General features: G+C 40.6%; 2 protein-coding genes across 2 annotated transcripts in view; one reads left to right on the top strand and one right to left on the bottom strand.

The window, feature by feature from the left end:
* ZNF385D (zinc finger protein 385D) overlaps window positions 1-27,222 on the bottom strand; it is a 992,080-nt gene that overhangs the window by 598,131 nt on the left and 366,727 nt on the right.
* LOC133240106 (dynein light chain Tctex-type 1) lies at window positions 10,096-10,842 on the top strand. Its single transcript, XM_061404730.1, has one exon. It carries the CDS (start codon window positions 10,127-10,129, stop codon window positions 10,466-10,468), a length of 342 nt encoding a protein of 113 aa, XP_061260714.1. The 5' UTR covers window positions 10,096-10,126; the 3' UTR covers window positions 10,469-10,842.

The following is a 27,222-nucleotide window of genomic DNA, read 5'->3' as shown; positions in this document are numbered from 1 at the left end:
AAGGGGACAACAGAGGATGAGATGGCTGGATGGCATCACTGACTCGATGGACGTGAGTCTGAGTGAACTCTGGGAGTTGGTGATGGACAGGGAGGCCTGGCATGCTGCAGTTCATGGGGTCGAGAAGAGTCGGCCACGACTGAGAGACTGAACTGAACTGAACAGAGTGGGGTCTGCCCACACAGGAGAGGCCTTAGTACCTAGCTATTAAATGAATTCATGAACAAAGACTTTCCTGTCATCAGTTTGGCCAGTTTCACATCACATTTCCAGAATACAAAAATTCACAAAATTTAAAGTTAGCATTTTTTTCCTCCTCTTTTTGGTTTACAACAGGTATTTTGTCAAAAATCCTTTCAAAAAAGAAGTCAGTTTAATTATAAATACTAAGTAACTGTAGAAATGGTTCAAATGAAAAGAAACAAATGATACCATTGCTGAAAAAACTTCCTTGGAAGAAACTAAAATATAAATTAAAAGAGTTTATTTTGCATTTGAACTATAATGCCTTTTATTTGAATAGAACTATAAGATTTCCAAAGTAGGGCTGCACACACTGTATCATTACACTGTTATATTGAAATTGATGAATAATTCATTTCCTAGTATTTTAGAAGTGAGTTGATTGCAGCTTCCAGACAGTGGGTAACAAATGAAAACATGTTGCTGCTCTGCTAACTCGCTTCGGTCGTGTCCGACTCTGTGTGACCCCATAGATGGCAGCCCACCAGGCTCCCCCGTTTCTGGGATTCTCCAGGCCAGAACACTGGAGTGGGTTGCCATTTCCTTCTCCAATGCATGAAAGTGAAAAGTGAAAGTGAAGTCGCTCAGTCGTGTCCAACTCTTTGTGACTCCATGGACTGCAGCCTACCAGGCTCCTCTGTCCATGAGATTTTCCAGGCAAGAGTACTGGAGTGGGGTGCCATCACCTTCTCTGAATGAAAACATGACTTATCCCCAAAAACATTACTCCAAATTCAGAAGTGGCCTAGGAAGTCAAAGTGAAAGCAGCAGAAAGTAAGTCCTCCTTACACTGGACTACAGGAGAGATGGAAATGGATATAGTAAAAGAACGGACAGCTTCAGGTTATAGTTCCACACCCTAGAAACGTTATATTTCTGCAGTAAATTAACTTGGATAAAGAGAAGCAAAGAGAGCTCACCTTTGAAATCATTGTTGAATAACAAAAGTAATAGAAAATTTACTCATTACCCAACCACCACACACCCATCCATCCATCCATCCATTCACCCAAACTTTTGCTCCTTCATTTAGCTGCTCAGTTTTAAGCTATGTGGATTTACTGATGACAAACAGTATCCCTGTCTTTCTTTAATTGTTAGAGAATGTTAGAGAGACAAACAATCCATAATGAATCAGCCAAATAAGTCTTAGATGAAAATTGCGACCGATACTACAGCATAGAAAGAGATGGCTGTGACTGCTTATTTAGCAGGGGTTTCTGAAGCTATTTGGGGGCAGCGAAGGCTTTGTTGGAGACATTAGTTCTGAAGGACACATACAAACCCATTATTTAATGTGAGAGCATCGCGCACTGGAGGGGGAACTGTTTTGAAAAAGGAGGAATATTTGTAGGACGCTGAAATGAAAAGGACCATGTGCTTACGAGAAATTCAAAGGAGACAAATGAGACTAAAGAATGAGAGTAAGAGTGAGGGGTCACCCCCAGAGAGATGAGCCGGGGTGCCAGGGGATCATCCTGGTCCCGGGGGCCAGGTTAGTGAAGACACAGAAGAATGAGGGGGAGACCTGGTCAACGGACTGTCTTTCAAAGATCCTTCTCCAAGAAGATGTGTGATGGAGTGTTAGCTGTTAAAAAGAATGAGACAATGCCATCTGCAGCTCTGTGGATGGACCCAGAGATTATCATGTTAGAAGCAAATCATAAAATACCACATGATATCACTTATATGTGGGATCTAAAATATGACATGAGTGAACTTGTCTATAAAGGAGAAATAGATTCACACAGAGAGCAGACTGGTGGTTGCCAAGGGCGAGGGAGAAGGGGGGAAGGAAGAGCTGGGAGTTGGGGGTCAGCGGATGCAAACTATTCACATAGAGCGGGATAACAACAAGGCCCCACTGTAGAGCACAGGGCACCCTATTCAATATCATGTAATAAACCATAATGGAAAAGAATATGAAAACAAAGGCTCAGTAGAAAACAAACAAACAAAAAACAACCCCCAAAATCCTTCTTACTGAAGTGGAGAGAACAGACGACGGGCAAGTAAAATCAGGTACAAAATGTTCAAGAGGCTATTGCTGGAAGGAGATGGCATGGATTTGACTAAATCCTGGTGGCAGACAAAAAGGGATGCAGATGACCAGGGATTTCAGAGATAAGCAAGGCAGTGTCCGGAAAGAGATCGAGTTCAGATTTTAAGTAAACAGTACAGAAAACTGGGTTCCTTAGCTGTTTCTTAAGAACATAAACCTTGGAAGTACTGATTTCTTTGTGATAGAATACAGCAGTTCAGCTCCCACACGGGAAATCTGGCAGAATATTCATGCTGGCTACTGGCCCTTCCTGTTGGCCAGTGACCTGTCTGGCCCTCCGTGGGAGTGTGTAGTTTTTTGTGTGTCTAATGATCATTTTGTTTTCTGATGTTCTACCTTTTTTGCTTCACATATATTCTCATTGTTTTGTGGTTTTAAAAGTGTGTTTCCTGATGAAGAAAAATTAATATGTACTGGGGAAATATCTCATTAAACAAAGTTAAATTGATTTTTTATTTTGCAAGATGCCTTAGAGTTACTGTTAGTCTAATGTGTGAGGGGATAGGATAATGACTCTTTTCTTTAATTATTTGAAAACAAAACTTTTTTTTCCAAGATCATCTCTTATAACTATGAATTGTATTTTAGGCAACTCTTTGTTAAAAACTAATCTCTTTCCCCAGGAGGTAAGTATATTTTTATTCAATAGTCCCATCCTGGCTTAAAAAACCAAAATGACCACAATATTGCAAATCAAGTATACTCCAATAACTTTTTAAACTAGATCAACAACAAGGACCTACTGCATAGCACAGGAAACTGTATTCAGTATCTTGCAATGGAAAAGAATGTGAAAAATAACATGTATTTATGATATAGGCATATAAAACGGAATCGTTTTGCTGTACCCCTGAAACTAATGCAACATTGTAAATTAACTCTAATATTATATTTTAGTAAAATAAAACTTTAAAAAATTAGCCACAGTAGTCCTCTCCCAAGAGATTCAATAGGACTAATCTAGAAATCCTTTAAGATGTTCATTTGCTTTTCTGGCTATTAAAGCTTGAGCAGATGGGGTGATAACACTCATAACTCTGTTATGATGATTATCTGGAAGAAGATGTTTATCACCTGGTCAGCAGGTCACCTTCATCCCTGGGATGGCTTTGGCTCCATGTTGGCTCCAGGAGGGTGAGCAGTACTTAAGACAGCCTTTCAGACTATAATCAATGATCTAGCCATTGTAGTTTATGGAAAAGCAGTTAAGAATGTGCGTGTGTTTAGTCACTTAGTCGTGTCCAACTCTTTGAGACCTCATGGACTAAAGCCCACAAGGCTCTTCTGTCCATGGGATTCTCCAGGCAAGAATGCTGGAGTGGGTTGCCATTTCCTCCTCCAGAAAATCTTCCCAACCCAGGGATTGAACCTCCATCTCTTGCATCTCCTGCACTGGCAGACGATTCTTTACGGCTGTGCTACCTGGGAAGCCCCAGTAAGGACTGGGAGGGCAAAGGGCTCTACTGATTTTTCTAGTCACTTCTTCCATCTGTATCCAAAGCAATATCCTTATTGCCTAAACATCTGAACATAGGTTCACTTATATAAACCTTTCTATTTGAATCTACATTCTGAAACTCTATAACAACCAAAAGTCCACTTCTAGAAACACTTTTTAATAATTTTCTGACCCTGGTGGTCAAATGATGTCTCTCTTCATCTGTCTGTGAGGTATAACACAATGTGAACGAAAGAGATCACTCCACGCGAGTCTATGTATTTCTCCTTTTTGGTAGTTAGAAAAGGTGCATATATGGAGGATTTCAAAGATATACACTAAAAGTGATGAAATATAAATTAAATGATATTTCTGACAATGATGCTAATGAAAATAAAAGGACAAATTCATAACAGAAATGTGACAAGCTGAGTAATTTTAGAATGGTTACTGCTATTGACGTTATATAATATTCTAGATACAACGTATCAATTTTGTTCAATGGTCCAGTTGGCTCACACCTCAATTTGTTATCTTGAGTAAAGAATGAATCAAGTATCATCAGCCAGGGTAAAATTACCAATATTAGCATGCTTAAACTCTTTCAAATATGAAGCATAATTTTCTATCTCTTTTTGTATCTTTCATTCAGTAAAAACTGGAGTTGGTATAATTTAGTCTGCAAGAAAATGAAAACGTTTTCACAAATGGAAAAAAAAAAAAACCCTGGGGCTCTTCATAAACACTTTCTTCTGGGAATTCTTCTCAAGCACTTGCTCTACAGTTGGTCCTTCAAAAAAGAAAAGAAAAAGAAAAGCCAATTTCAAAGATTCTGAGGCAACGAAATATCTTGTTTCATGTTCAAAGGTAATTTCTTCTCTTATTACAGGCTATATTTGGAGACAAGCAATGTGAGACTGAAACATCCTTAGAAGCTACTGAATTTAGGAAGATTCACATGTTCATGTATCAAGCAGATAAAAGAATGTTAGCTGTTAGGTTTATTTCATTCCATTCAGCTATGGTTTACTCTTAATAGATTTCAGTATAATGAATTCCAAAGTCGACACTGGAACTGTGAAGGAATACTCTCCGAAGATGGAACAATCTGTGCTCAGAGGGACCGCAGGCAGGGGGAATACTGAGTGGTCCAGGGTTTGGACTCGGGGCTTTCACCGCCGTTGCCAGGGCTCAGTCCCTGCTGGGGGAACTCAGATTCTGCAAGCCAGCCACACAGTGTGACAAAAAGAAACAAACAAAAGCAGCAGCAGCAACAAACACCCGTAGAAATGTTAGGAAGAAAGAGGAAGAGTGTGGACAGCATGCAGGTCTTTGACCGAAAGAGAGGTCACTTCCCACCACAGCGCTGCAAGCTAACAGCCTGTGCAACACGGGTGATTATCCGCCTCTGATCCTAAGCTTCCTTATCTGAGAAATGGGTTAAAAGATAATAAGACTGAAAAGTTGCGGCAAGGATTCAAAGTGAAGTAATGTGCCTAAAGCTCATGCCACCCGTAAGCACGGGATTCGAACACGTGGGGCTCATGATGAAGAAACACAGTGAACAAGGCACCTTTTTCTAGATGTCTTCTACCACGGCACACAGAGCCACCAAGGTTCACGCCAGAAACACAAACTGCGGAATGTTCTTCAGAGCGACTGGCCTGTGCTCTTCACAGACGTCAAGGAAAGAAAGATAAGTGAAGGTGGCCGAGCTGCCGTACAACAACAGAGCAAAGAACCTAAAACCAAATGCAGTGCAGGTCCTAGATTTGACCCTGGATCGGGGTAAATACCCAGAGGACACTGCTGGATTCACTGTTGGAATATGAACCATGGCTTTTGTAATACTGAATATTATAACAATATTCCCGATTTTTATAACTGTTCTGTCATAAGAGAATATCATTTCTCCTAGGAAAGACACACTGAAGTATTTAGGAGTAAAATATTGAATATTATGACAATATTCCTGATTTTTACAACCATTCTGTTGTAAAAGAGTATCATTTCTCTTAGGAAAGACATACTGAAGTATTTATGGGTAAAGGAGCAAAGGTTTCCAGCAACCCTCCAAAGGCTGGAAAACACAGAGGGAAGGGAGGGAGGACGCAAGAAGGAGGAATAACAATAAAGCAAACAGGCAAAATGCCAGTAATTCATGAATCTGGGTCAAGTCTATCTGTGAGGTCCTTGTACTGTTCTTGCCAATTTTCTGTAAGTTTCAAATTATACAAAAACAAATGGTACTTTGATGGAGGGAAGGTGGAAAGTTTATCAAGTATTCATCCTTTTTTCCTTCTTTTAGAATCTGTCTTTCCAGAGCAAATTTTGCCACTCTTATTTAGAATTTCAGCAGTAGGAATAGAGACTCACAGTTTCCTATTTCTTCCATATTGAGTAGTACAGTTCTACCTCAGTGGATTTGATGGAATCAATAATTTATAGTACAGGACTTTAGGTAGAATTATATTACTGACTTGAACGAATTGAAGAGCATCCCTGAACACTTGGCACAGCTTCTAAAGCTGGAGTTTTATTTGGAAAACAAACTCGATGAGCAGCACATCTCAAAAGCGTATTGACGTTTCAAAGTTAAGGAACTGACTTCAACTTCATCTCCCATAACAAGGCAGAAAAGTGAACTTTACTTTAGTGAAGATGCACCTGTGGCTTCCAGCTGAGTTTCCCCAGCGCCTCATGGACTGGGTCAGGGCTACGGCACACACTGCATTATCAGAGCTCCTCATTATATCCATTACTCTAAGAGCGTCACACATAGAGCCACTGGTGTCAACGAGCAGGCTTCCTTCCCATGTTTTAGAATAAGCATGCATACACATGCATATGAATGTATGAGCTTCCTGTGTGTTTTAGAGCAGACAACTATGAATACACACCTTAAAAGCACATATAAACAGGTAAAAATATCTACAGAATGGGAAAAAATAAGGTCAAATACTTATGGAAAGTACTGTCCATCATATGCTCTACAAAGGAAATTTTTATCTTTGACTTATGAAAAATGAGTCCTTGAGAAATTCAAGCTCGGAAACGACTGTAACGGCCAGTCATTTCAGTTTTTCATCTTAGCGCTGCTGGCCTCTTTTGATCTATTTCAGTGTTGGGCAAGGAAATCACATCTGGTTTATTTTACTCGAATTTCTGAAAAGTCCATAATGTAAAGACAAATCATTTCTCCCTAATTTACTGAACTTAAATGTTGGCAACAGCTTTACCTTATTACCATGTGAATATTTATTCTAAATTATAGGAAAAAGAAAAATTCAAGCCTAGAACTTCCACTTCCAGCTAGGTTGGGGTATTTTCTAGGAGACCAATACTCCTGCTAACAATAAAAAATAGGTGAAATTTTGGAGACTGTATTTGAAACAAGATGAGAACTGCTGAAGTAGCCAGTTTTGAAAGGTCAGCTCTCAGAAAGAAGGAAATCTTATTAAGGTAAACTAAATTTTCTGTACATTGGCTTTCTCCTTGGGACACTCTTGGCATATGCTGAAGATGAGACTCTTGGCTCTTGTGTTGCCGTGAACACTGCGGTACATGTGTCTTTTTGAATCGTGGTTTTCTCAGGGCACATGCCCAGCAGTGGGATTGCCCTATCGCGCGATAGCTTTATTCCCAGTTTGTTAAGGACTCTCCCTACTGCTCTGCATAATGGCTGTCACTTTACACACTCACCAACAGCGCAGTCAGTAGGGTTCCCTTTTCTCTACATCCTCTCCAGAATTCACTGTTTGTAGTTGCTGTTGTTGTTGTTTTTATGATAGACCATTCCGATCAGTGTCAGGTGACACCTCACTGTAGTTCTGATGTGCGTTTCTGTAACAATTTCTCTAACGTTTCTCTAACGATGTTGAGCATCTTTTCATGTTTACTGGTCATCTGTGTCCCGTCTTTGGAGAAATGTCTGTTCAGGTCTGCTGCCTGTTTTTTGACTAGCCTTGTATATCTTTGAAGCAATGAGCACAGTGGACACTGCTGGTGAACAGGCAAACTATCCGCCAGCTCTTCCTTCTTTAGTAGTTAAAGTAGGCAGAGACAAGAGTCTAAAACACCAGGTATTAACAATGTCACCACTATAGAATTTGTAAACAAAGAATGGGAAATAGATGGGGAAACAGTGGAAACAGTGTCAGATTTATTTTTGGGGGCTCCAAAATCACTGCAGATGGTGACTGCAGCCATGAAATTCAAAGACGCTTATTTCTTGGAAGAAAAGTTATGACCAACCTAGATAGCATATTGAAAAGCAGAGACATTACTTTGCCAACAAAGGTCCGTCTAGTCAAGGCTATGGTTTTTCCTGTGGTCATGTATGGATGTGAGAGTTGGACTGTGAAGAAAGCTGAGTGCTGAAGAATGGATGCTTTTGAACTGTGGTGTTGGCAAAGACTCTTGAGAGTCCCTTGGACTGCAAGGAGATTCAACCAGTCCATTCTGAAGGAGATGAGTCCTGGGATTTCTTTGGAAGGAATGATGCTAAAGCTGAAACTCCAGTACTTTGGCCCCCTCATGTGAAGAGTTGACTCATTGCAAAAGACTCTGATGCTGGGAGGGATTGGGGGCAGGAGGAGAAGGGGACGACAGAGGATGAGATGGCTGGATGGCATCACCGACTCGATGGACGTGAGTTTGAGTGAACTCAGGGAGTTGGTGATGGACAGGGAGGCCTGACGTGCTGTGATTCATGGGGTTGAAAAGAGTTGGACATGATTAAGCAACTGAACTGAACTGAATGAATAGAAGTATTTCCAGTCTTCTTTCCCAGATGAAGACTTAAATGATTTGTTTTACTCTATGTTTTCTGACTTGCTTGTGTGTGTGTGTGTGTTTTATCATTACCAGAAGTAAGAGGTCTGAAATGCATTTAGAGCCTCTTTCACTGCTTTATACTCTTCTGACTAGGTTCTCTTGATTCTAGATATGAATATCCTGGAGAGCAGGGTCCCTTTCTTCATTATGTGTCATCATTCCCTAATCAAGTACCTGTCAGAGAGTAAGTACTAAAAAAAAAAAAAAAAACAAATCTGTGTTTCCTGTTACTAGCAGGATTTAAATTAGGGCTAATCTTCTGGTGGTTCATATATGGTGCCTACTTCGCCTTTGTTTTTCCTGGAAAGATAGAGGAAAATAACCCAGGAACTATGCCATCATTGGCAAACACAGAGTATGATGTGTTTGTCCTGGTGTGACTGAAACTCATGCTAAATTCTTTCTGGGATTAGGAGTTTGTCTGTGATCTGACACAGATGTTTACAATCAGATTTTGCCTTTGTCTCTAGTCCAGGCTGGATATTAGAGAAAACTTTCCGTATACTGTTTTATCCGATTACTCTTCTGTGAGTACAAGGCATTTCCACTAATTATGCCTTAGATGTTCCCTGTGAAGGTAATCAGTAAGAAAATCACAAATTGGCAAGTTAATGCTTTAAAAAGTCTTCCTGGGGAGTAAGGCGAGATAGCATGTGACAGCTCTCTAAGGTGCTCACTGCTCCCACAAAAGCGCCTATGCGACGGACCTCTACTCCACAAGCACAGCCTAGGAGAACATGAAGTCTATGAAGAAACAGCACTTCCACTTCACGTTAGTATCAAAATCAAAGTTTTAGGTTTAAAAGCTTATTTTCTCTGGACCCAGCTTTCGAGAATCCAGGTAGACCAGCTCCAGGAACCGGCCGCGGACACGATGATGCAGAGAACAACAGGCAAGAGATCCCGCGGCCTCTAGGCGTGTGCAGGCTTCTCTCCCAGGAGTCTCCTTGACCAAATGATACACAGTCGACAATTCATTCGCCAGAAGAGTTTTTCCGAACGACGGTCAAAAATTATAAACACGGAATGAGAGTTACTGGGACGTTGCTGTACACCACAGGAGCTCCAGCGGGTGCCTGTGACAACCTAGGAGGATGGGCTAGGGTGGGGTGGGGGAGGTTCCAGTGGGAGGGGCCTCGTGCACGCTTCTGACGGATGCACAGTGCCCTAAGGCAATTGTCCAGACCGTCTGTCATGTCCAACCCTTTGTGACCCCACGGGCTGCAGCATGCCAGGCTCCTCTGTACTCCACTTCCGGAGCTTGCTCAAACTCATGTCCATTGAGTCGGTGATGCCATCCAACCATCTCATCCTCTGTTGTCCCCTTCTCCTTCTGCCTTCCATCTTTCCCAGCTTCAGGGTCTTTTCAAAAGAGTTAACTCTTCACATCAGGTGGCCAAAGTATTGGAGCTTCAGTATCAGTCTTTCCAATGAATAGTCAGGGTTGATTTCCTTTAGGATTGACTGGTTCGATCTCCTTGCAGTCCAACAGACTTTCAAGAGTCTTCTCCAACTTGGGGAGGTGGTGGCGACGCGCGGGCGGCAAGATGGAAGACTACCAGGCCGCCGAGGAGACTGCTTTTGTTGTTGATGAAGTGAGCAACATCGTAAAAGAGGCCATAGAAAGCGCCATTGGTGGCAATGCCTATCAGCACAGCAAAGTCAATCAGTGGACCACAAACGTAGTGGAGCAGACCTTAAGCCAACTCACCAAGCTGGGGAAGCCATTTAAGTACATCGTGACCTGTGTGATCATGCAGAAGAATGGAGCGGGCCTGCACACGGCAAGCTCGTGCTTCTGGGACAGCTCCACCGATGGGAGCTGCACCGTGCGATGGGAGAACAAGACCATGTACTGCATCGTCAGCGCCTTCGGCCTGTCCATCTGACAGCCGCCCCGCCCGACCTCTCTCCTTCCACCGCATCCCTTCTCTCCCATCTTCTAACCACCAGCCGGCTATTCAGCGATCTCCTTTCTCATCCAAAGTGTGTTTTTGTGGCACTCTCAACATGTAGAGAAAAAAACAAATAACCACACTGCTCTCTGTGACCTGCACACCAAGTCAGAGGCGTCGTCACCGCAGGTAGGCAGGAGCCTGTCCTGCCGCTTGTCTTAACTCTGAATGTTTCTTCTCAAAGGTGCTAAAAGCCGAAATCTGCTAGTGTGAAACTTTCTCTACTCTCTGAAACGAATCAAATACACTAATTTTCCATACTTTGTACTTTTTGTTAGAATAATAAATTATTCCGATTAAAAAAAAAAGTCTTCTCCATTACCATAATTCAAAAGCATCAATTCTTCAGCACTTAACCTTCTTTATGGTCCAACTCTCACATCACGTCATGTAGTGGTATACATGACTACTGGAAAAACCATAGCTTTGACTGTATGGATCTTTGTCACAAAGCTATGTCTTCGTCATTTAATATGCTGTCTGGGTTTGTCATAACTTCCTTTCCTTCCAAAGAGCAATTATCCTCCAATTAAAAATAAATTTAATAATTATAAAAATGGGATAAAGAGTTATTTTGTCACTGCTCTGTACAACTGCTCCAAACAGAAGGATATAAACATAAGCCCCTCTTATATATACATGAGCCCACTAAGTACATGAGCTTCCATTGGTGCTAGTGGTAAAGAGCCCACCTGCCAATGCAGGAGACATAAGAGACATGGGTTTGATCCCTGGGTTGGGAAGATCCTCTGGAGGAGGGCATGGCAATCCACTCCAGTATTCTTGCTTAGAGAATCCCTTGGAGAGAAGAGCCTGGCAGGCTACAGTTCATAGGGTCACAAAGGGTCAGACATGACTGAAGTGACTCAGCACACGTGCACACACTAAATACCTTCAATTTCACGGATCATTATTAATCATGACCATACAATATTTTACAATTAAATAATAGCTTAGGGCAACTCTACCACAGCATTAAGGAACCCCGAGGTCTAGAGACTGAACTCTTACCCAACACTTGACAATTAATTAGTAACTAAGCGGAACAACTTAGTTAACTCTGGTCAACAATAAGGAGGTTTTCCTGTAACAGACTGTTGGTGCATCCCTTTTCAAAATGTGTGATTTTGAGGTTTGAAATAGAGAAGGAGTAACACTCTTGTTCCACTCCAGTAAAATATGTAATTTCTAACCCAGAAAGGTCAATAAAAATTATGTCTCTTAGGCCCTTGAAACAATTACTGCTTTGCAGCAGCTCCATCTCAGCAGAAGGGCTTAGAAGAGAAAGAAAGAAGAGTGAAGTCTTTACAGGAAGGTTCCAGATGAAGAGGAGATACGTAATCAGAGATGACCAACACGAGGGTGGAAAATGCATGTCAAGCCTTAGAACAAAGGGACTTGGAAAGAGCATTGAGTGTCGATCACATGTGTTTGCATGGAGAATAACCTATGCTGTTGTGGTGGTTTAAAAATCTGCCCACAAATTCTTTGATATTTCTGTCTTTGAAATTCTCCCCTAATTCTCCCCTACTTGATTTTTGGCTGGACTTAAGTGATTCACTTCTAATGAATAAAATATGGCAGAAATGATGGTGCCTGAATTCCCAGATTGGGTCATAAGAAGCATTGCAACTTCCTTTCTCTCCCTTGGCTGTCTTGCTCTGGGTAACCCAACTGCCGTGTTGCAGGGTCACCACTCCTAGAGCCGCCTTGTAGAAAGGCCATGTGGCAAAGAGCTGAGAACTCCTGACCAAAGCCAACACTAATGTGTCCAGCATGTGAGTAAACCATCTTGGGAATGGATCTACCAGCATCAGCCAAGGCTTCAGATAACTGTAAGCACGGCCGGTATCCTGACAGTAACCTCACAGGACGTCTTGCAGCAGAAGCACTCAGTGAAGCCACTTTTGTATTCCTGACTCGTAGAAGCTGGGACGTAACAAACATGTTTGGTTTCAAATGATTAAATTTTAGGGTAATCTATTGCACAGCAGTAGATAACTCATGATGTTATGTTGAACAGAAGAGTAGTGTCATAAAACACAAGCACTATTGGAGTGAACCATGTGAAATTGCTCTTTCTGTAGATCACAAGTCAGCCATTCCATATGGTTCAACCGACTATACAGGAGCTCTACCAACTTATTTCATTTCTGATTTAGATGAGGCTTAGGCCTCCCAGGATGCATCTGTTCAATGTGCTTGCCATTTTCCAGATGATAATCACATGGCAATACAGTCATGGTTTTCTGACATAATGTTCTGATGCAATGGTTGGAAACCAATTACTTGTGGATTACCTTTTGGTTTAGACATGCAGAAGATAATTATTAGCAAATGATGATCATTCTGTCTTTCCAAAGGTATTTTGGATTTGGAACTAATATTTGAGTAAATGATACATGCTTCAGTTTTATTTTTACACAACCCTACATACAGAAAGCTAGTTTCTTCAGTTCCTTAGAAGCACTGGGGGAATGTTCTTAGGAGATCATACTTTCTTTGCATTAAACACATCCACGTCCATACACATACACACAGACAGACCATCCAGTCTGCAAGTATGCAACTAATTACCTTTGAATGATCTCATTGTAATCTCATTAAATGCTTTAACTGGTCCAGATAACCCAAAATCAGCCTCGTGGTAACTTAGGATCTCCTTTGGCACAAGCTTTGCCATTTTCGCATTTCTGCTGATGGTACATGTCAAGTCATTGAGTGGGAATTTATTTCTTCTTCCAGTCTCCCTGGAGCTTTCATGTGTCTGCTTGATTTAGAGCAAAGCTTTCTGTATACATTTCCAGGACCACATCACAACAATTTTCTCACTCATTTTCTTCATTTTCAGCTTTAATCAAAGTCAAATCTTATATGGGAAGGTGCGAAGTTTGGTACATTTTATCCTGGCTCCCAATGCAACATTCTGCTATTATTTTAAAGAATTTTCATCCACGATCTTCCTTAAGAATTTGCAAGGATGTGTCACCTTTGAATAACTGTTACAGGGTGCTTATTTTCTTTTAAAAATGAATCCCTAAGCTAAAATTCCTGATTTTCTATTTAAATTACTCTGTCATCTTAGGGAATCTACTGCCAGTGGAACAAGTGTGGTATTTACTTCTTCTCATAATGATATCCAACAAAGGTTTTGTCAACACCACTGATTAATTGGAAGCTGAAAGGAATTCTTCACAAAGTTGACATTGGACACCATGCTCCATTCGGTACATTACTAGAGCGTGAACTTACCTAATTTCAAGCAAGAGCTCATAATGTTAACTGTACTTTTTCTTGGTAGTGAGATTCAAATTTATCTTTATTTTAATTTTTGATCATTTCTATTCCTTAACATTAATTTTGGGAGCCAACATGTATTCCTATTCTATTTATTATAATTATTAATATTGATATTTTTGTGTAAACATAGGGTTTCCCTGGTAGTTCTGTCTGCAATGAAGGAGATGCAGGTTCGATCCCTGGGTCAGGAAGATCCCCTGGATAATAAAATGGCAACCTGTTCCAGTATTCTTGCCTGGAGAATCTGATGGACAGAGGGGCCTGGCGGGTTACAGTCCATGGGGTTGCAGAGTCAGACATGACTTAGTAACCTTCAGGTGCTATATTATACTAGGGTAATATACCAATTTACAACTGACTCAGACGTGGGTCCAGGGATCTTTCTTCATTTCATTTACTTACTGAAGTGTTTTTGGCCGTGGGGGGCCTTCTCTGCTGCGGGGGCTTTCTCTAGGTGTGGGAGCGGGGGCTGCTCCTCAAGGCTGTGCTGAGCTGCTTGCCGCAGTGAGCTCTCTCACTGCAGAGCATGGGCTCCAGGCGCGCGGGGTCCAGTGTTTGCAGCGTGTGGGCTCAGTGCTTGTGGTTCCCAGGCTGAGCTGCCCCCCAGCGTGTGGGATCTTCCCAGACCAGGGAACCAACCCGTGTCCCCTGCATTGGCGGGTGGATTCTTGACTGCTGAGCCCCTAGGGAAGACCTGTCCAAGAACCTTATTGAACATTTTCCTTCTTTTCTTTTCATGGAACTCAGTCAATCCCTATATTCTCGATGGAAAAGAAGATTTTGAGCTGAAACACCCACTGCTACCCACACGGGGGAATTCCGAGCTCCTTAAAACTATTGACAAATAGTTTGTACAGCTCGGACTTGCTTTGAAAGCAGATGCTACATTAAAGGACAACAAATCCTCTGGCAGTAACTCAAACCTAACAGTTTGCTGCAGCAAATCTGTCTTTCCAAACAGCCAGTGGGTGATCTGACGACAGAAGCAACAGAGCACTGGACCGAGCGTTTGAATGCTGCATTGAAGCTGCGAATTTGCAGTGGCATTCATAGAGGTATAATTTTCCATTTAAAATGTAAAATTTCCTGTACAAAAACATTTGGATAATTATGAAAATGTAAGTAAGCCTTTGCAAAAAGTAATTATGGTGAGGGAGACTTTCCTTTGCCTTCAGTATTTTATGCCTCTGCTTCTTTCCATAAGCAAAGTAATTAAAATGTTGCAAGACACACTGAAACGCTGGCATTTTAGATGGAAAGCAGTTGTACTTCTGGCAACAACTGCTTCATGCTTCTAAGGAATTTTAAAATTGTAGTTGTAATAAACTATTCAGTCGAGCAAACAGAAAACAAGAGCCAAAATCACGCTCTCAGCTTTGAGATCTGCAACCACATGCCATCACAAAGCCGTGAATTTTCTAAGTATGAAGTGAGACAAAAACCACATTTGTTTTGTTAGCAAACATTCGGAGCAAGGGGAGATAAAACCGTAGCATTTATACAGCGAAAATAAGAAAAATAATTTGGAAGCCATCTTATTGTTTTAGGTGGATTGTTTCCAAGATTTAGAAATGATTGGCCACGTGGCTGTCAGATACCATTCCCCCGAGAAACACGGATGCTCCAGCATGACAGCTATTACAATGAGAAACTGTATTATGGTGCTGCCTCCACATAGGTATTTGACCTAAAAGCCCAGAGGGTAAAGGTCAGCTGTGGACTGATTATCAGAAATGCTGCAGGCAACAGTCTGAATCTGGAACGTGCAGTGTCCACCCTCTTCACTTCGGCCAGACAATCAAGGTTCCAGCAAGATTTACTGAGTTGTGACTTTATACCAATGACAGTGGCAGGAAGTGGAGGTTTATTAGTAATGTGTCTGATATAGTGTCTGCCTGAATGGGTTTTACAGTTCACTTTCGTGTGTTAATGAATTATGGATTTCAGGGCCAGACCACATTGGCTTACATCTTGACTGATCCACTAATTATCTGTGTGATATTGGGCAAATGATCTCATCTCTCCAGTATGCTCATCTGTGGAATGACAGTATTAACAGTCCTGTCTCATGTATTTGCTATGAGAATTAAATCAGTTACTCTGTGTACAAGTGTGTAACACCCGGCACTCATTATTATATAGGTTATTGGCTATTATTTTTCACTCCACCCCAACCCAGCAGTGCTATAAATATTGCTTAATAGATAACATAATACCTAGTTTTACAGAAGCCAGAGATCCAGCAAAAGTCAAAGATCAGAAAAGCCTCTAGAAGTTTTCTAATAACTGCGGGCATCTGAAGCCCTTCCTGTTTGCTCTGCACACAAAATACAAGGAACACTAGGGCTATTACCCAACGAGCTCATACTGAACATGAAAGAAGACATGCAAATAACAGCCAACCGCTGCAGAAGGCAGTGCCCTCATTTCTATGAGATGGAAGAAAAAGATCATCATTATCATCCATCATGTCACTTATTCAGTCCTTATTATGGTGTCAGGCACTAAACTTTAAATGCCATTCTAATCAACCTTCACAGCAGCTGGATGGAGTGAGTACTATTATTTTACCCATTTTGTAGATGAAGAGGCTGCAGCTCAGATAACGTAAGCCACTTTTCCCAAGCTATATGGATAGTTAGCAAAGATATGCCAAGAACTTGGGTCTGTCTGAGGCTAAAGTGCATGCTATTATAGTCTATTGAAGTCTTCTGGTATTATGAGCACCTAGCCTGTATCATTAAGTGTTCTTCACAAACATGTTTTCTAATGACTGCAAAGTGTCCGAGTGCATGGCTGTGCCATAATGAATTTATTTATTTTTATCTGTCTTGACAAATATTTAAATTGTTCCTAGTCTCTCAGCTACTATAAATGACTTATGATAAAAATCTTCATGTATAAGCCTTACCAACCTAGATAGCATATTGAAAAGCAGAGACATTACTTTGCCAACAAAGGTCCGTCTAGTCAAGGCTATGGTTTTTCCAGTGGTCATGTATGGATGTGAGAGTTGGACTGTGAAGAAGGCTGAGCACCGAAGAACTGATGCTTTTGAACTGTGGTGTTGGAGAAGACTCTTGAGAGTCCCTTGGACTGCAAGGAGATCCAACCAGTCCATTCTGAAGGAGATCAGCCCTGGGATTTCTTTGGAAGGAATGATGCTAAAGCTGAAACTCCAGTACTTTGGCCACCTCATGTGAAGAGTTGACTCATTGGAAAAGACTCTGATGCTGGGAGGGATTTGGGGCAGGAGGAGAAGGGGACGACAGAGGATGAGATGGCTGGATGGCATCACTGACTCGATGGACGTGAGTCTGAGTGAACTCCGGGAGTTGGTGATGGACAGGGAGGCCTGGCGTGCTGCGATTCATGGGGTTGCAAAGAATCGGACACGACTGAGCGACTGAACTGAACTGAACTGAACTGATGTAGGGTTGATTGGTTTCTTCTATAAACTCCAAGAAGTGGAGTTACCAAGCCAAAGTATTTGAATGTTTCTAAAGCCCATAATGCAAACTGTTGAATCACCAACCAGGAATGTTACAGTAATTTGTTCTCTCTCCTGCAATTTTTGAGCTTGCTTATTTCACTGCATCCTTGCCAATCCTAACTGTTACTAATACATCTTCTTAAAGTTTCTTATCAATGTGCCAGATTTTTCAAACGTCTCTTACTGATCTGTTTTTCAATTTCCACCAGGGTGCTTTGGGAGAAAAGCATTACTTATTGAAAACAAAACATGTGGGCGATACTTTAACATTCATAACTACCTCTATCCCTCAGTCTTCTCCCTGCAGTTAACCACTGATTTTCCTTTAATAGAATTCAATAAAACTCCAAGTCCCAATTTAATTATTACGATATTTGAGAAGTTTTTCCCAACTTGTCTAGACAACATTTGTTTGGGCATGTGACATGTCATCATCTATTCCATCATAGTGGAATTATAATTTACCTCTCGTCTCTTTAGATTATGAGTTCCTAGAGAATGCATGTTATTATGGCCTGTTGGACCTTCAGAATCCCCCAAATAGTGAGAAGTCATCAATGAAGTTAATCAGCACTTCCCATAAAAACATGGTGACTGGATTTCAATGAACTTTTCATTGTTTGACTAAATTTCAGATTTATTCATCATTAATCAATAATGCTCTTGATGATGTGCTATGGAATACTTTAAAAACTGAATCAAGACCAGTAGTGGTATTGAAAGTGAAGTGAAGTCTCAGTCGTGTCCAACTCTTTGCAACCCCATGGACTGTAGCCTATCAGGCTCCTCCATCCATGGGATTTTCCAGGCAAGAGTGCTGGAGTGGATTGCCGTTTCCTTCTCCAGGGGATCTTCCCGACCCAGGAATCGAACTGGGATCTCCCGCATTGCAGGCAAACACTTTACCATCTGAGCCAACAGGGAAGCCCAAACTTGCTCTAAAAGAAGTGTAGTGAGAGAAAATAAAACAGCTTTGCTGGTGATCAGAATGTGACGTTCTATGGAAACAAAAACAACTGCTCCCAATGGGACATTAATAAGACTGCACACAAAACGGGCCCCTGTTTCTCCCAAGGTTGGTCACTGCTGCAGGATGACGAGCAACACCTCTTTTGGTGTATTTTCTGCTTCTCACCAATGCCTGAGGCAGCGCTGTCCCATCTTGTCTCCTCCCTGAAGTCAGTCTGGAGTCGGGTGCTGTTCCCAGGTCCTGCTAAGAGCCATGCCCCAGAACCCAGACCTGTGAAAGCCCCTCCACCTACACTCCTACTGGGACTTCCCAGGTGCTGGCCTGGCGTGCGGTTTCCCACATTAGGTAAGCCTTACTTTGACTGGACGTGACCCCAGCTCATCCCCGGCTGGTGAACCTTGGTTTTGTTAGGTCACTACCTACATATAAATCTACACCCTGTGTGTGTTCTGTGAACCACATTCACCAACTGATCACACATTTGGTTAATAAATGGCGATCACTCCCAGCTTGCAGGCCTAAAAACCCTGTCCAAACAGTGATGCCCTTACCATAAATGAGGAGGCAAGAGAGCTGCCTCAGAGAGAAAAGCAGTGCAGTGTTAGACTTAGTGTCCGTGCTGTTAAGACTCTCATTCTTCTCTTCATGGGTAGCTGAAAAAGTAGAATTCTATTTCCTGAAAGAGAATTAGATTGAAGTCAAGGATAATAATAAGTTATAAAAGCAATGGCGGGCCTTTATCTTACACTCACTGTGTACACTTATTCAATGCCAGGATCTTTTCAAAACACTGAACACACACACACATATGTTATGTATACACACACGTGTATATAATTTCATTGACTGCTTAAAAAATCATGTCATATAGCTGCTATAATTTTATAAACGGGAATACCGTGTAAGAGATATTAGTTAGGCTCAAGGTTAAACGTAATGGTAGAATCAGATTTGAATATTAGTCAGGTTGACTCAATAAACTGTGCTTCTGCCTTCCAATAATACAGTGAAGTTAAAGACATTGCTGGGGATATTGATAGAAGACAGGAGGTCCAAGAATGTTGAAAGTTAAGCTGTTTCTCCTCATTTGAATAACTGTACTCACAAACTATTGAAATCAACCAGCAATATAAACTTTCTAATTCCCTGGGCTTAGACTGTATTCAAAGTTGTCCACTTAAGGACTTCGCAGGTGGCGCTAGTGGTAATGAGCCTGCTTGCCAACACAGAAGAGGTAAAGAGAGAGATGGGAGCTCGATTCCTGGGGTTGGGAAGATCTGCTGGAGGCGGGCATGGCAACCCACTCCAGTGTTCTTGCCTGGAGAATCCCATGGACAGAGGAGCCTGGAGGCCTACAGTCCATGGGGTCGCAGAGTCGGACAGGACGGAAGCAGCGTAGCAGGCACGTGTTCAGGCCAGACACGGCCGGAAGAAGAAAACACAGCTTTGTTTTGCTTCAGATGTCTTCTCAGGTGGAAGCAGCAAGAATGAAGGCACCAAGCCAATTTCAGAGAAATTGTTTGTCAGTAAAACTCTTAGAAAATATTTTTTTCTATGTGGTATTTTAATGCAATACAATGCCCTTGGCTTTTTATAGATAAAAACATCAACGAGACTGCAAAGGGAATTCTGCCTCTCAGGGAGCCTGACTAATGTATATGGGCTGTGATGCTGAAACAAAACTCAAAATGAGAATGTTTATCAACAGCAGGACTTAGGGAGTCTGGAAAGGCCTTTTAAAAACCTAAACTCAGGGAACCTAGGAAATGAAGTCTGTATTATTCTCTCTCAAGGAGCACACATTGCAAAAGACAATTCCCACTTTACCGTAATGGTATAAATTAATATAAGGACTCTTTAGAGTGTGTGGGAGTGTGTATATGTGCATGCGCACACGCGATAGACCCCTTTGGCATTGCTAATAATGCTGCTTTTAAAAACACCTAAATTCAAATATCAAAATTCAAATAATTACAAAGCAAACGAATCTAAAATTTCCATTATCAAAATATTTTTAAGTGTGAGAGGATCATATGTGTTCTTATTTTTCAACACATTAAATATTAATAACATATGTCTTGGAAGGTCTAATAAGGATCATTATTTTAAGGTGGTGATACATATAAAAATACATCAAGATATTTGCAACAATAGGTTTCTATTACGTCTATTGGCAAAGTCATAGGAATTGCATATACTATGCTTTGTCATCTGCACTCATAATTGAAAGAAACGTTGTGCTTCCCTTAGAGGCACTAAAAATAAAGATGCAATTAAAAAAAATCTTATTACACAGACATCCACACCCATACAGACACCAAACAACAGCAAAAAAAAATCAACAAAAAACTACTTGAGTCTCCCCAAAGACCCCAAATTAAGAATTCCTATCAACATGTTTCTACTTTAAGATACAATTTGCCCGTTTCCTTAAAAGGTAAAGCAAACTAAACTATCCTCTGGGATTTCAAACAAAACTCTAATCACTTGAAAGAGAGAAAAGCTGAGAGAAAAACTAAGAAATGCAAATACATCATCACAAGGAAAAAAACTTTTTTTTGGCTTCCTTAGTGGCTCAGATGGTAAAGAATCTGCCCTGCAATGCAGGAGACCAAGATTCAGTTGGTTGGAAAGATCCCCTGGAGAAGGGACTGTCTAAACTCCAGTATTCTGGCCTGGAAAATCCCATGGACAGAGGAGCCTGATGGGCTACAGGCCATGGGGCTGCAAAGAGGTGCACATGACTGAGTGACTAACACGTTCAGCTTTTCAAGATGACAGGTATTCACTTAACTTATTTTGGTAATCACTGCACAGTATATATACATCAAGTCATTATGCTGCACACCTTAAACACACAATGCTGTGTGTCAACTATATCTCAATAAAACCGGAAGAAATAATCAAAACACACGAAACATGCTTGTAATATGGGAATTGAACACCAGGTTTGGAAATGAAGTGGTTAAGACATTTAGTAGATAGCCACTCCTCGTGGATCTCTGGGGTCTAGCAGCAGCGCAAAAGGCTAGTGTTATTTTGTATGATGTTTTAGATTTTAAAACATTGCTGTCAAAAACTTAAAAACAATATATTATTTTCCTTTTTCCATTTTTTCCTTTTTTCTGCCAGAGTCACATTCTCTCTTATTCCTTTTCTTTTCATGTTGTTTCTTCTGCAGGGATAGTTACTGATAGTTTATATGTTATATATATTTATATTAATGAGATGAAAATACACTTGGGAAGTAAGTGTGTGTTAGTGAGTGTCCACTCATTAAACTAATTGCTTAAGCTTTGAAAACAATGCATTATTTGCATAAAATGTGAGTTTCAGCACTTGGAGTTCAACATCCCTCCCCACATCCCCACTTAAGGAATAATCCTCTGTAAAGCCCTCTGAAAATCCAACATAAAGAAGGATCCATTAGACAACTTTTAGAACACTAAATGTGAAATATCAAAGTGCTACTATTTTGCCAAAAATGTCCAAGCCTTTGTTCCAAGAAACATTTGTGGAAATGGGAATGAGCTTTAGAGTATGTAAAAGCAGAAACGGAAATATACAAAAGACTATTATTTTGGGGTCTATCTCTACCTCTAATAACTGACTATTCACAGACATTTAAAGTTTTCAAAGCTTTCTTTCCCTCTTGACTGTGGCTTTTTGAGCTCTGACTGTAAATGTAAAGGAAAAGAATAGCACTTTTATGTATTAATATATTCCAAGAGACACACCTTCTGGTTCTAATTCCAGGATGGTCTGCACTTGGATCATGCTTAAATCTTTAGAAACATTTTTTAAAATTCATTTATTTTTTAACCGAAAGATAATTGCTTTACAGAATTTTGCTGTTTTCTGTCAAACCTCAACATGATTCAGTAATAAGTACACATGTCCCCACCCTGTGGAACCTCCCTCCTGTCTCCCTCCCCACCCCACCCTTCTAGATTGTCCCAGAGCCCCTGTTTGAGTTATCTGAGATGTACAGAAAATTCCTGTTGGCTATCTATTTTACCTATGGTAAAGTAAGTTTCCATGTTACTCTCTCCATACATCTTACCCTCTCCTCCCCTCTCCCCGTATCCATAAGTCTGTTCTCTATGTCTGTTTCTCCATTGCTGCCTTGCAAATAAATTCTTCAGAACCATGTTTCTAGATTCTGTATATGTGTGTTAGTATGGACGGAGGAGCCTGGTAGGCTGCAGTCCATGGGGTCGCTAAGAGTCGGACACGACAGAGCAACTTCACTTTCACTTTTCTCTTTCATGCATTGGAGAAGGAAATGGCAGCCCACTCCAGTGTTCTTGCCTGGAGAATCCCAGGGACAGAGGAGCCTGGTGGGCTGCCGTCCACGGGGTCGTACAGAGTCGGACATGACTGAAGCGACGTGGCAGCAGCAGCAGCATATGATATTTATCTTTCTCTTTCTGACTTACTTCACTCTGTATAATAGGCTCTAGGTTCATCCACGTCATTAGAACTGACTCAAATGTGTCCGTTCTTATGGCTGAGTAATACTCCACTGTGTGTATGCACCACAGCTTCTTTATCCATCCATCTGTCGATGGACATCTAGGTTGGTTCCATGTTCTAGCTTCTGTAAATAGAGCTGCAGTGAGCACTGGGATACATGTGTCTTTTTAAATTTTGGTTTCCTTAGGGTATATGCCTAGGAGTGGGATTGCTGGGCCATATGGTGGTTTTATTCCTAGTTTTTAAAGGAATCTCCATATCATTTTTCATAGTGGCTGTATCAATTTACATTCCCACCAACAATGTGAGAGGGTTCCCTTTTCTCCATACCCTCTCCAGTATTTATTGTTGTAGACTTTCTGATGATGGCCATTCTGACTGGTGTGAGGTGATAATGAGATACATTTTTTTTAAGCAGAGGAGAACTGAACACAATTTAGTAACATTTATCTATAGCTTAACTTCTGAGAGGAGGGAGGAAAGGAATTAGGCAGTGCTTCTGTGACAGAACAGTATCCTTATTAATGATCTATTTCAGAAAAGTCCATTGCAAATGGTTTGGGTATTCTGTAGTCTCAAGGAAATCAAGGTTGTGTCTCTATGTTTTTTACTTAATGAAAAGCTTATGACACTATTTCATATTTTCAACTCTAGGAATATACAGATATTTTTGGAGATAATTTTTACATGATCTTTCATGATTATATAAAATTGACTGGATAATTATACTTTTTTGACTATAGCAAATGTTGAATAGGGCTAAACACGAGAGGAAGGATATTAAATTTCAGATAGAAAGTGAGAAATAAAACATTCAGCCATGTCTGACTCTTTGTGACCCCCATGGACTTTAGCACACCAAGCTCCTCCATCCATGGAATTCTCCAGGCAAGAATACTGGGGTGGGTTGCCATTTCCTTCTTCAGGGGACCGTCCTCACCCAGGGATCCAACTTGGGTCTCCTGCACTGCAGGCAGATTCTTTACCAACTAAGCCACCAGGGAAACGCATCAATAAGATTAAAAAGATATTAACAGAATGAAGAGAAAGCTGAGACAGAGGGAAGAAGAAGAGGAAAATAAGAGCATCAAGAAAGAAGGCCATTTACTTTTGGCACCACAGCAAACTTGGTTTGCTTAAAAAATTATCTTTTGCAAAAACATAAAAATATTGGATAAAATACGATAAACGTCCTTTTAATTATGTAAATGTAAGTTGTTGTTGCTTACTCACTAAGTAAGTTAAAATACCAAAAATAGCAAGAAAAACCAGGGAAAACAGAGCAGTGGTTAGAAACTGTTGTAGCACTCGCACAGCGGCGGCAGAAACAGGGGCTTTTAAACCTCCAGTTATTTATTCTGACTGCACTGCTGAGCACGTAGGATCTTCACTGAGGCCTCTGAGCCCTTAGCTGCCTCCTGTAGGGTTCAGTTCCCAGACCGGAGATTGAACCTGGCCCACAGCACTGGACATGCGGAGCCTGGTCACTTGACCACCAGGGAAGGCCCAGTGGACTGGGTTTAAAGAAAATCCACAAGAAAGACATGTAGACCCTGGGCTCAGGTGATGTGTGAAGTTGCTTCTGAAAATTAGACACAGATTTAGACTCAGTTTTAGACCCAGTTTTAACTTTAAAAATCCTCATTTACCAACAATGGTTTGAAAGGGTGGACTGTTCAGTAAGAACACCGTGTCACAGGCCCACCAGCGAGGTCTCCTTCTCATCCATACCCCTTCTGCCCTGCTTACCCACTCCTACCGACAACCACTGTCCTTACTTTTCTGTTTATCGTGACCATGCTTCTGTATGCAAAACGAGCAACATTATACCACATCGTGATTTTTTTCACTAATTAATATATTCTAGAAATCATTCCATAAGTGTTCATAGATAGAGATCAATTTCAATTTTAAACATCTGAGAAATAAGCCTTTTGTGTAGGTCTGCCACAGTTGATTCAAATCATGCTTTTGTAGATATTTATTTGGGTTGTTTTCAAAATTATGCTATTACAAATAACACTGCATGAATCACCTTGACAAAGGTATTTGGGTCATGCAGAGGTTTCTTGTCTGAGTATACAGCCACAAATGGCACCCATTGCAGGTCCAATGGGAAATGTTTGTGTACTTTTGATAAATACTGTAAACTCTCCTCCAGGGGCGTTGGGTATGCCTATCAGCAAATTATGAGAGTAGAAATTCTTCATAGTTTCATCAATGGTATGCACTCAGTTTTTGAATTCTTGCCAGTCTGGAAGGTGAGAAATGATAGGTCAGTGTAGTTTTAGTCTACATTTTAAATTTACTAGTAAAGCTTAATAATCATCATTTGTATTTGTAAGATTCATATGTATATGTTTAATCTGAACCACCCAGATATTTTATCTACTTTTCTATTGGGTTTTCAGTAATCTTCTGTTTTTTTTTAGGAATTTACATGTTGGGGATATTCACACTTTATCAGATAAAAATATCACACATATATTTTTGAGATTAGTTGTTTGTCAGTTGCTTCATTTGCTATTATTTTCTCCCATTCTGAAGGCTGTCTTTTCACCTTGCTAATAGTTTCCTTTGATGTGCAGAAGCTTTTAAGGTTAATTAGGTCCCATTTGTTTATTTTTGCTTTTATTTCCAATATTCTGGGAGGTGCAACTCCTACAGCTCAACTCCAGAAAAATAAACGACCCAATCAAAAAATGGGCCAAAGAACTAAATAGACATTTCTCCAAAGAAGACATACAGATGGCTAACAAACACATGAAAAGATGCTCAACATCACTCATTATCCGAGAAATGCAAATCAAAACCACTATGAGGTACCATTTCACACCAGTCAGAATGGCTGCGATCCAAAAGTCTACAAATAATAAATGCTGGAGAGGGTGTGGAGAAAAGGGAACCCTCTTACACTGTTGGTGGGAATGCAAACTAGTACAGCCACTATGGAGAACAGTGTGGAGATTCCTTAAAAAACTGGAAATAGAACTGCCTTATGATCTAGCAATCCCACTGCTAGGCATACACACTGAGGAAACCAGAAGGGAAAGAGACACGTGTACCCCAATGTTCATCGCAGCACTGTTTATAATAGCCAGGACATGGAAGCAACCTAGATGTCCATCAGCAGATGAATGGATAAGAAAGCAGTGGTACATATACACAATGGAGTATTACTCAGCCATTAAAAAGAATACATTTGAATCAGTTCTAATGAGGTGGATGAAACTGGAGCCTATTATACAGAGTGAAGTAAGCCAGAAGGAAAAACATAAATACAGTATACTAACGCATATATATGGAATTTAGAAAGATGGTAACAATAACTCTGTATACGAGACAGCAAAAGAGACACTGATGTATATAACAGTCTTATGGACTCTGTGGGAGAGGGAGAGGGTGGGAAGATTTGGGAGAATGGCATTGAAACATGTAAAATATCATGTAGGAAACGAGTTGCCAGTCCAGGTTCGATGCACGATGCTGGATGCTTGGGGCTGGTGCACTGGACGGCCCAGAGGGATGGTATGGGGAGGGAGGAGGGTTCGGGATGGGGAACACATGTATACCTGTGGCAGATTCATTTTGATATTTGGCAAAACTAATACAATTATGTAAAGTTTAAAAATAAAATAAAATTAGAAAAAAAAATATCACACATAAGCTGCAATGAGATCGATACATACATGTATATAACAGACATATGACACTCTCTCCCAGTTTGTCATTTATACTGTTCTTAGTTTATAGAGTTTTCTTTTTGTTCATATAAAATATTTCTTTTTATAATTGTTATAGAGTTAAATTTACCAATCTTTTATCACATCTGAATTTTGAGTCTTATGTAGGCTTTCCCGCATCCAGATGATAAAGAAACGGAACCATCTTTTCTTCTGGTCTTCTTTGTATAGTTTTTCTCTTTACTGTTGAATCTTTGACAGATTTGGGGTTCATTCTGGTGTTTGGTGAGAAATAGGGTTCCATTTTGCATATTCAGTTGGCATATAATTATTTATTTTTCAAAAACTAGCTTTACTAAGAAGGGCATTGGAACTGAGACTCTTCATAAAATTCAGGTCCTCAGAACACTACGCTTTCAATACAAGGTAGATTGGAAAAATATTCACTTGGACACAAAGGGAGATGACATGAAAACTTGCTTTTATTGGTCTGGGTTTTGGGGAAAATACTTTATAGATCACAAACCAAAGCTCAACAGATAGAATCACTTTTATACAGATTTTGTTTTTCTAACCACAATGCAGCCAAGCCGGAAAGCACATGTTTGGTTCCCACAACAAAAAGCGCAACAAAGACGACTGAAAGGTGTGTGGAGATTTCTGCACACACTTTCAGTAACAAGAATGAAAATCAGGGACTGGTTAAAACTGAGTAATTATAAGACTACTGCAAATCAAGATAAGCGATGATGAGCTACATCAGTGT

This window comes from Bos javanicus, chromosome 27 (genome assembly GCF_032452875.1).
Source record: "Bos javanicus breed banteng chromosome 27, ARS-OSU_banteng_1.0, whole genome shotgun sequence".
In the NCBI taxonomy this organism is placed as follows: Eukaryota; Metazoa; Chordata; class Mammalia; order Artiodactyla; family Bovidae; genus Bos; species Bos javanicus.
Note: the sequence above shows the minus strand (reverse complement) of the source record. Positions and strands in the feature narration are given on the sequence as shown.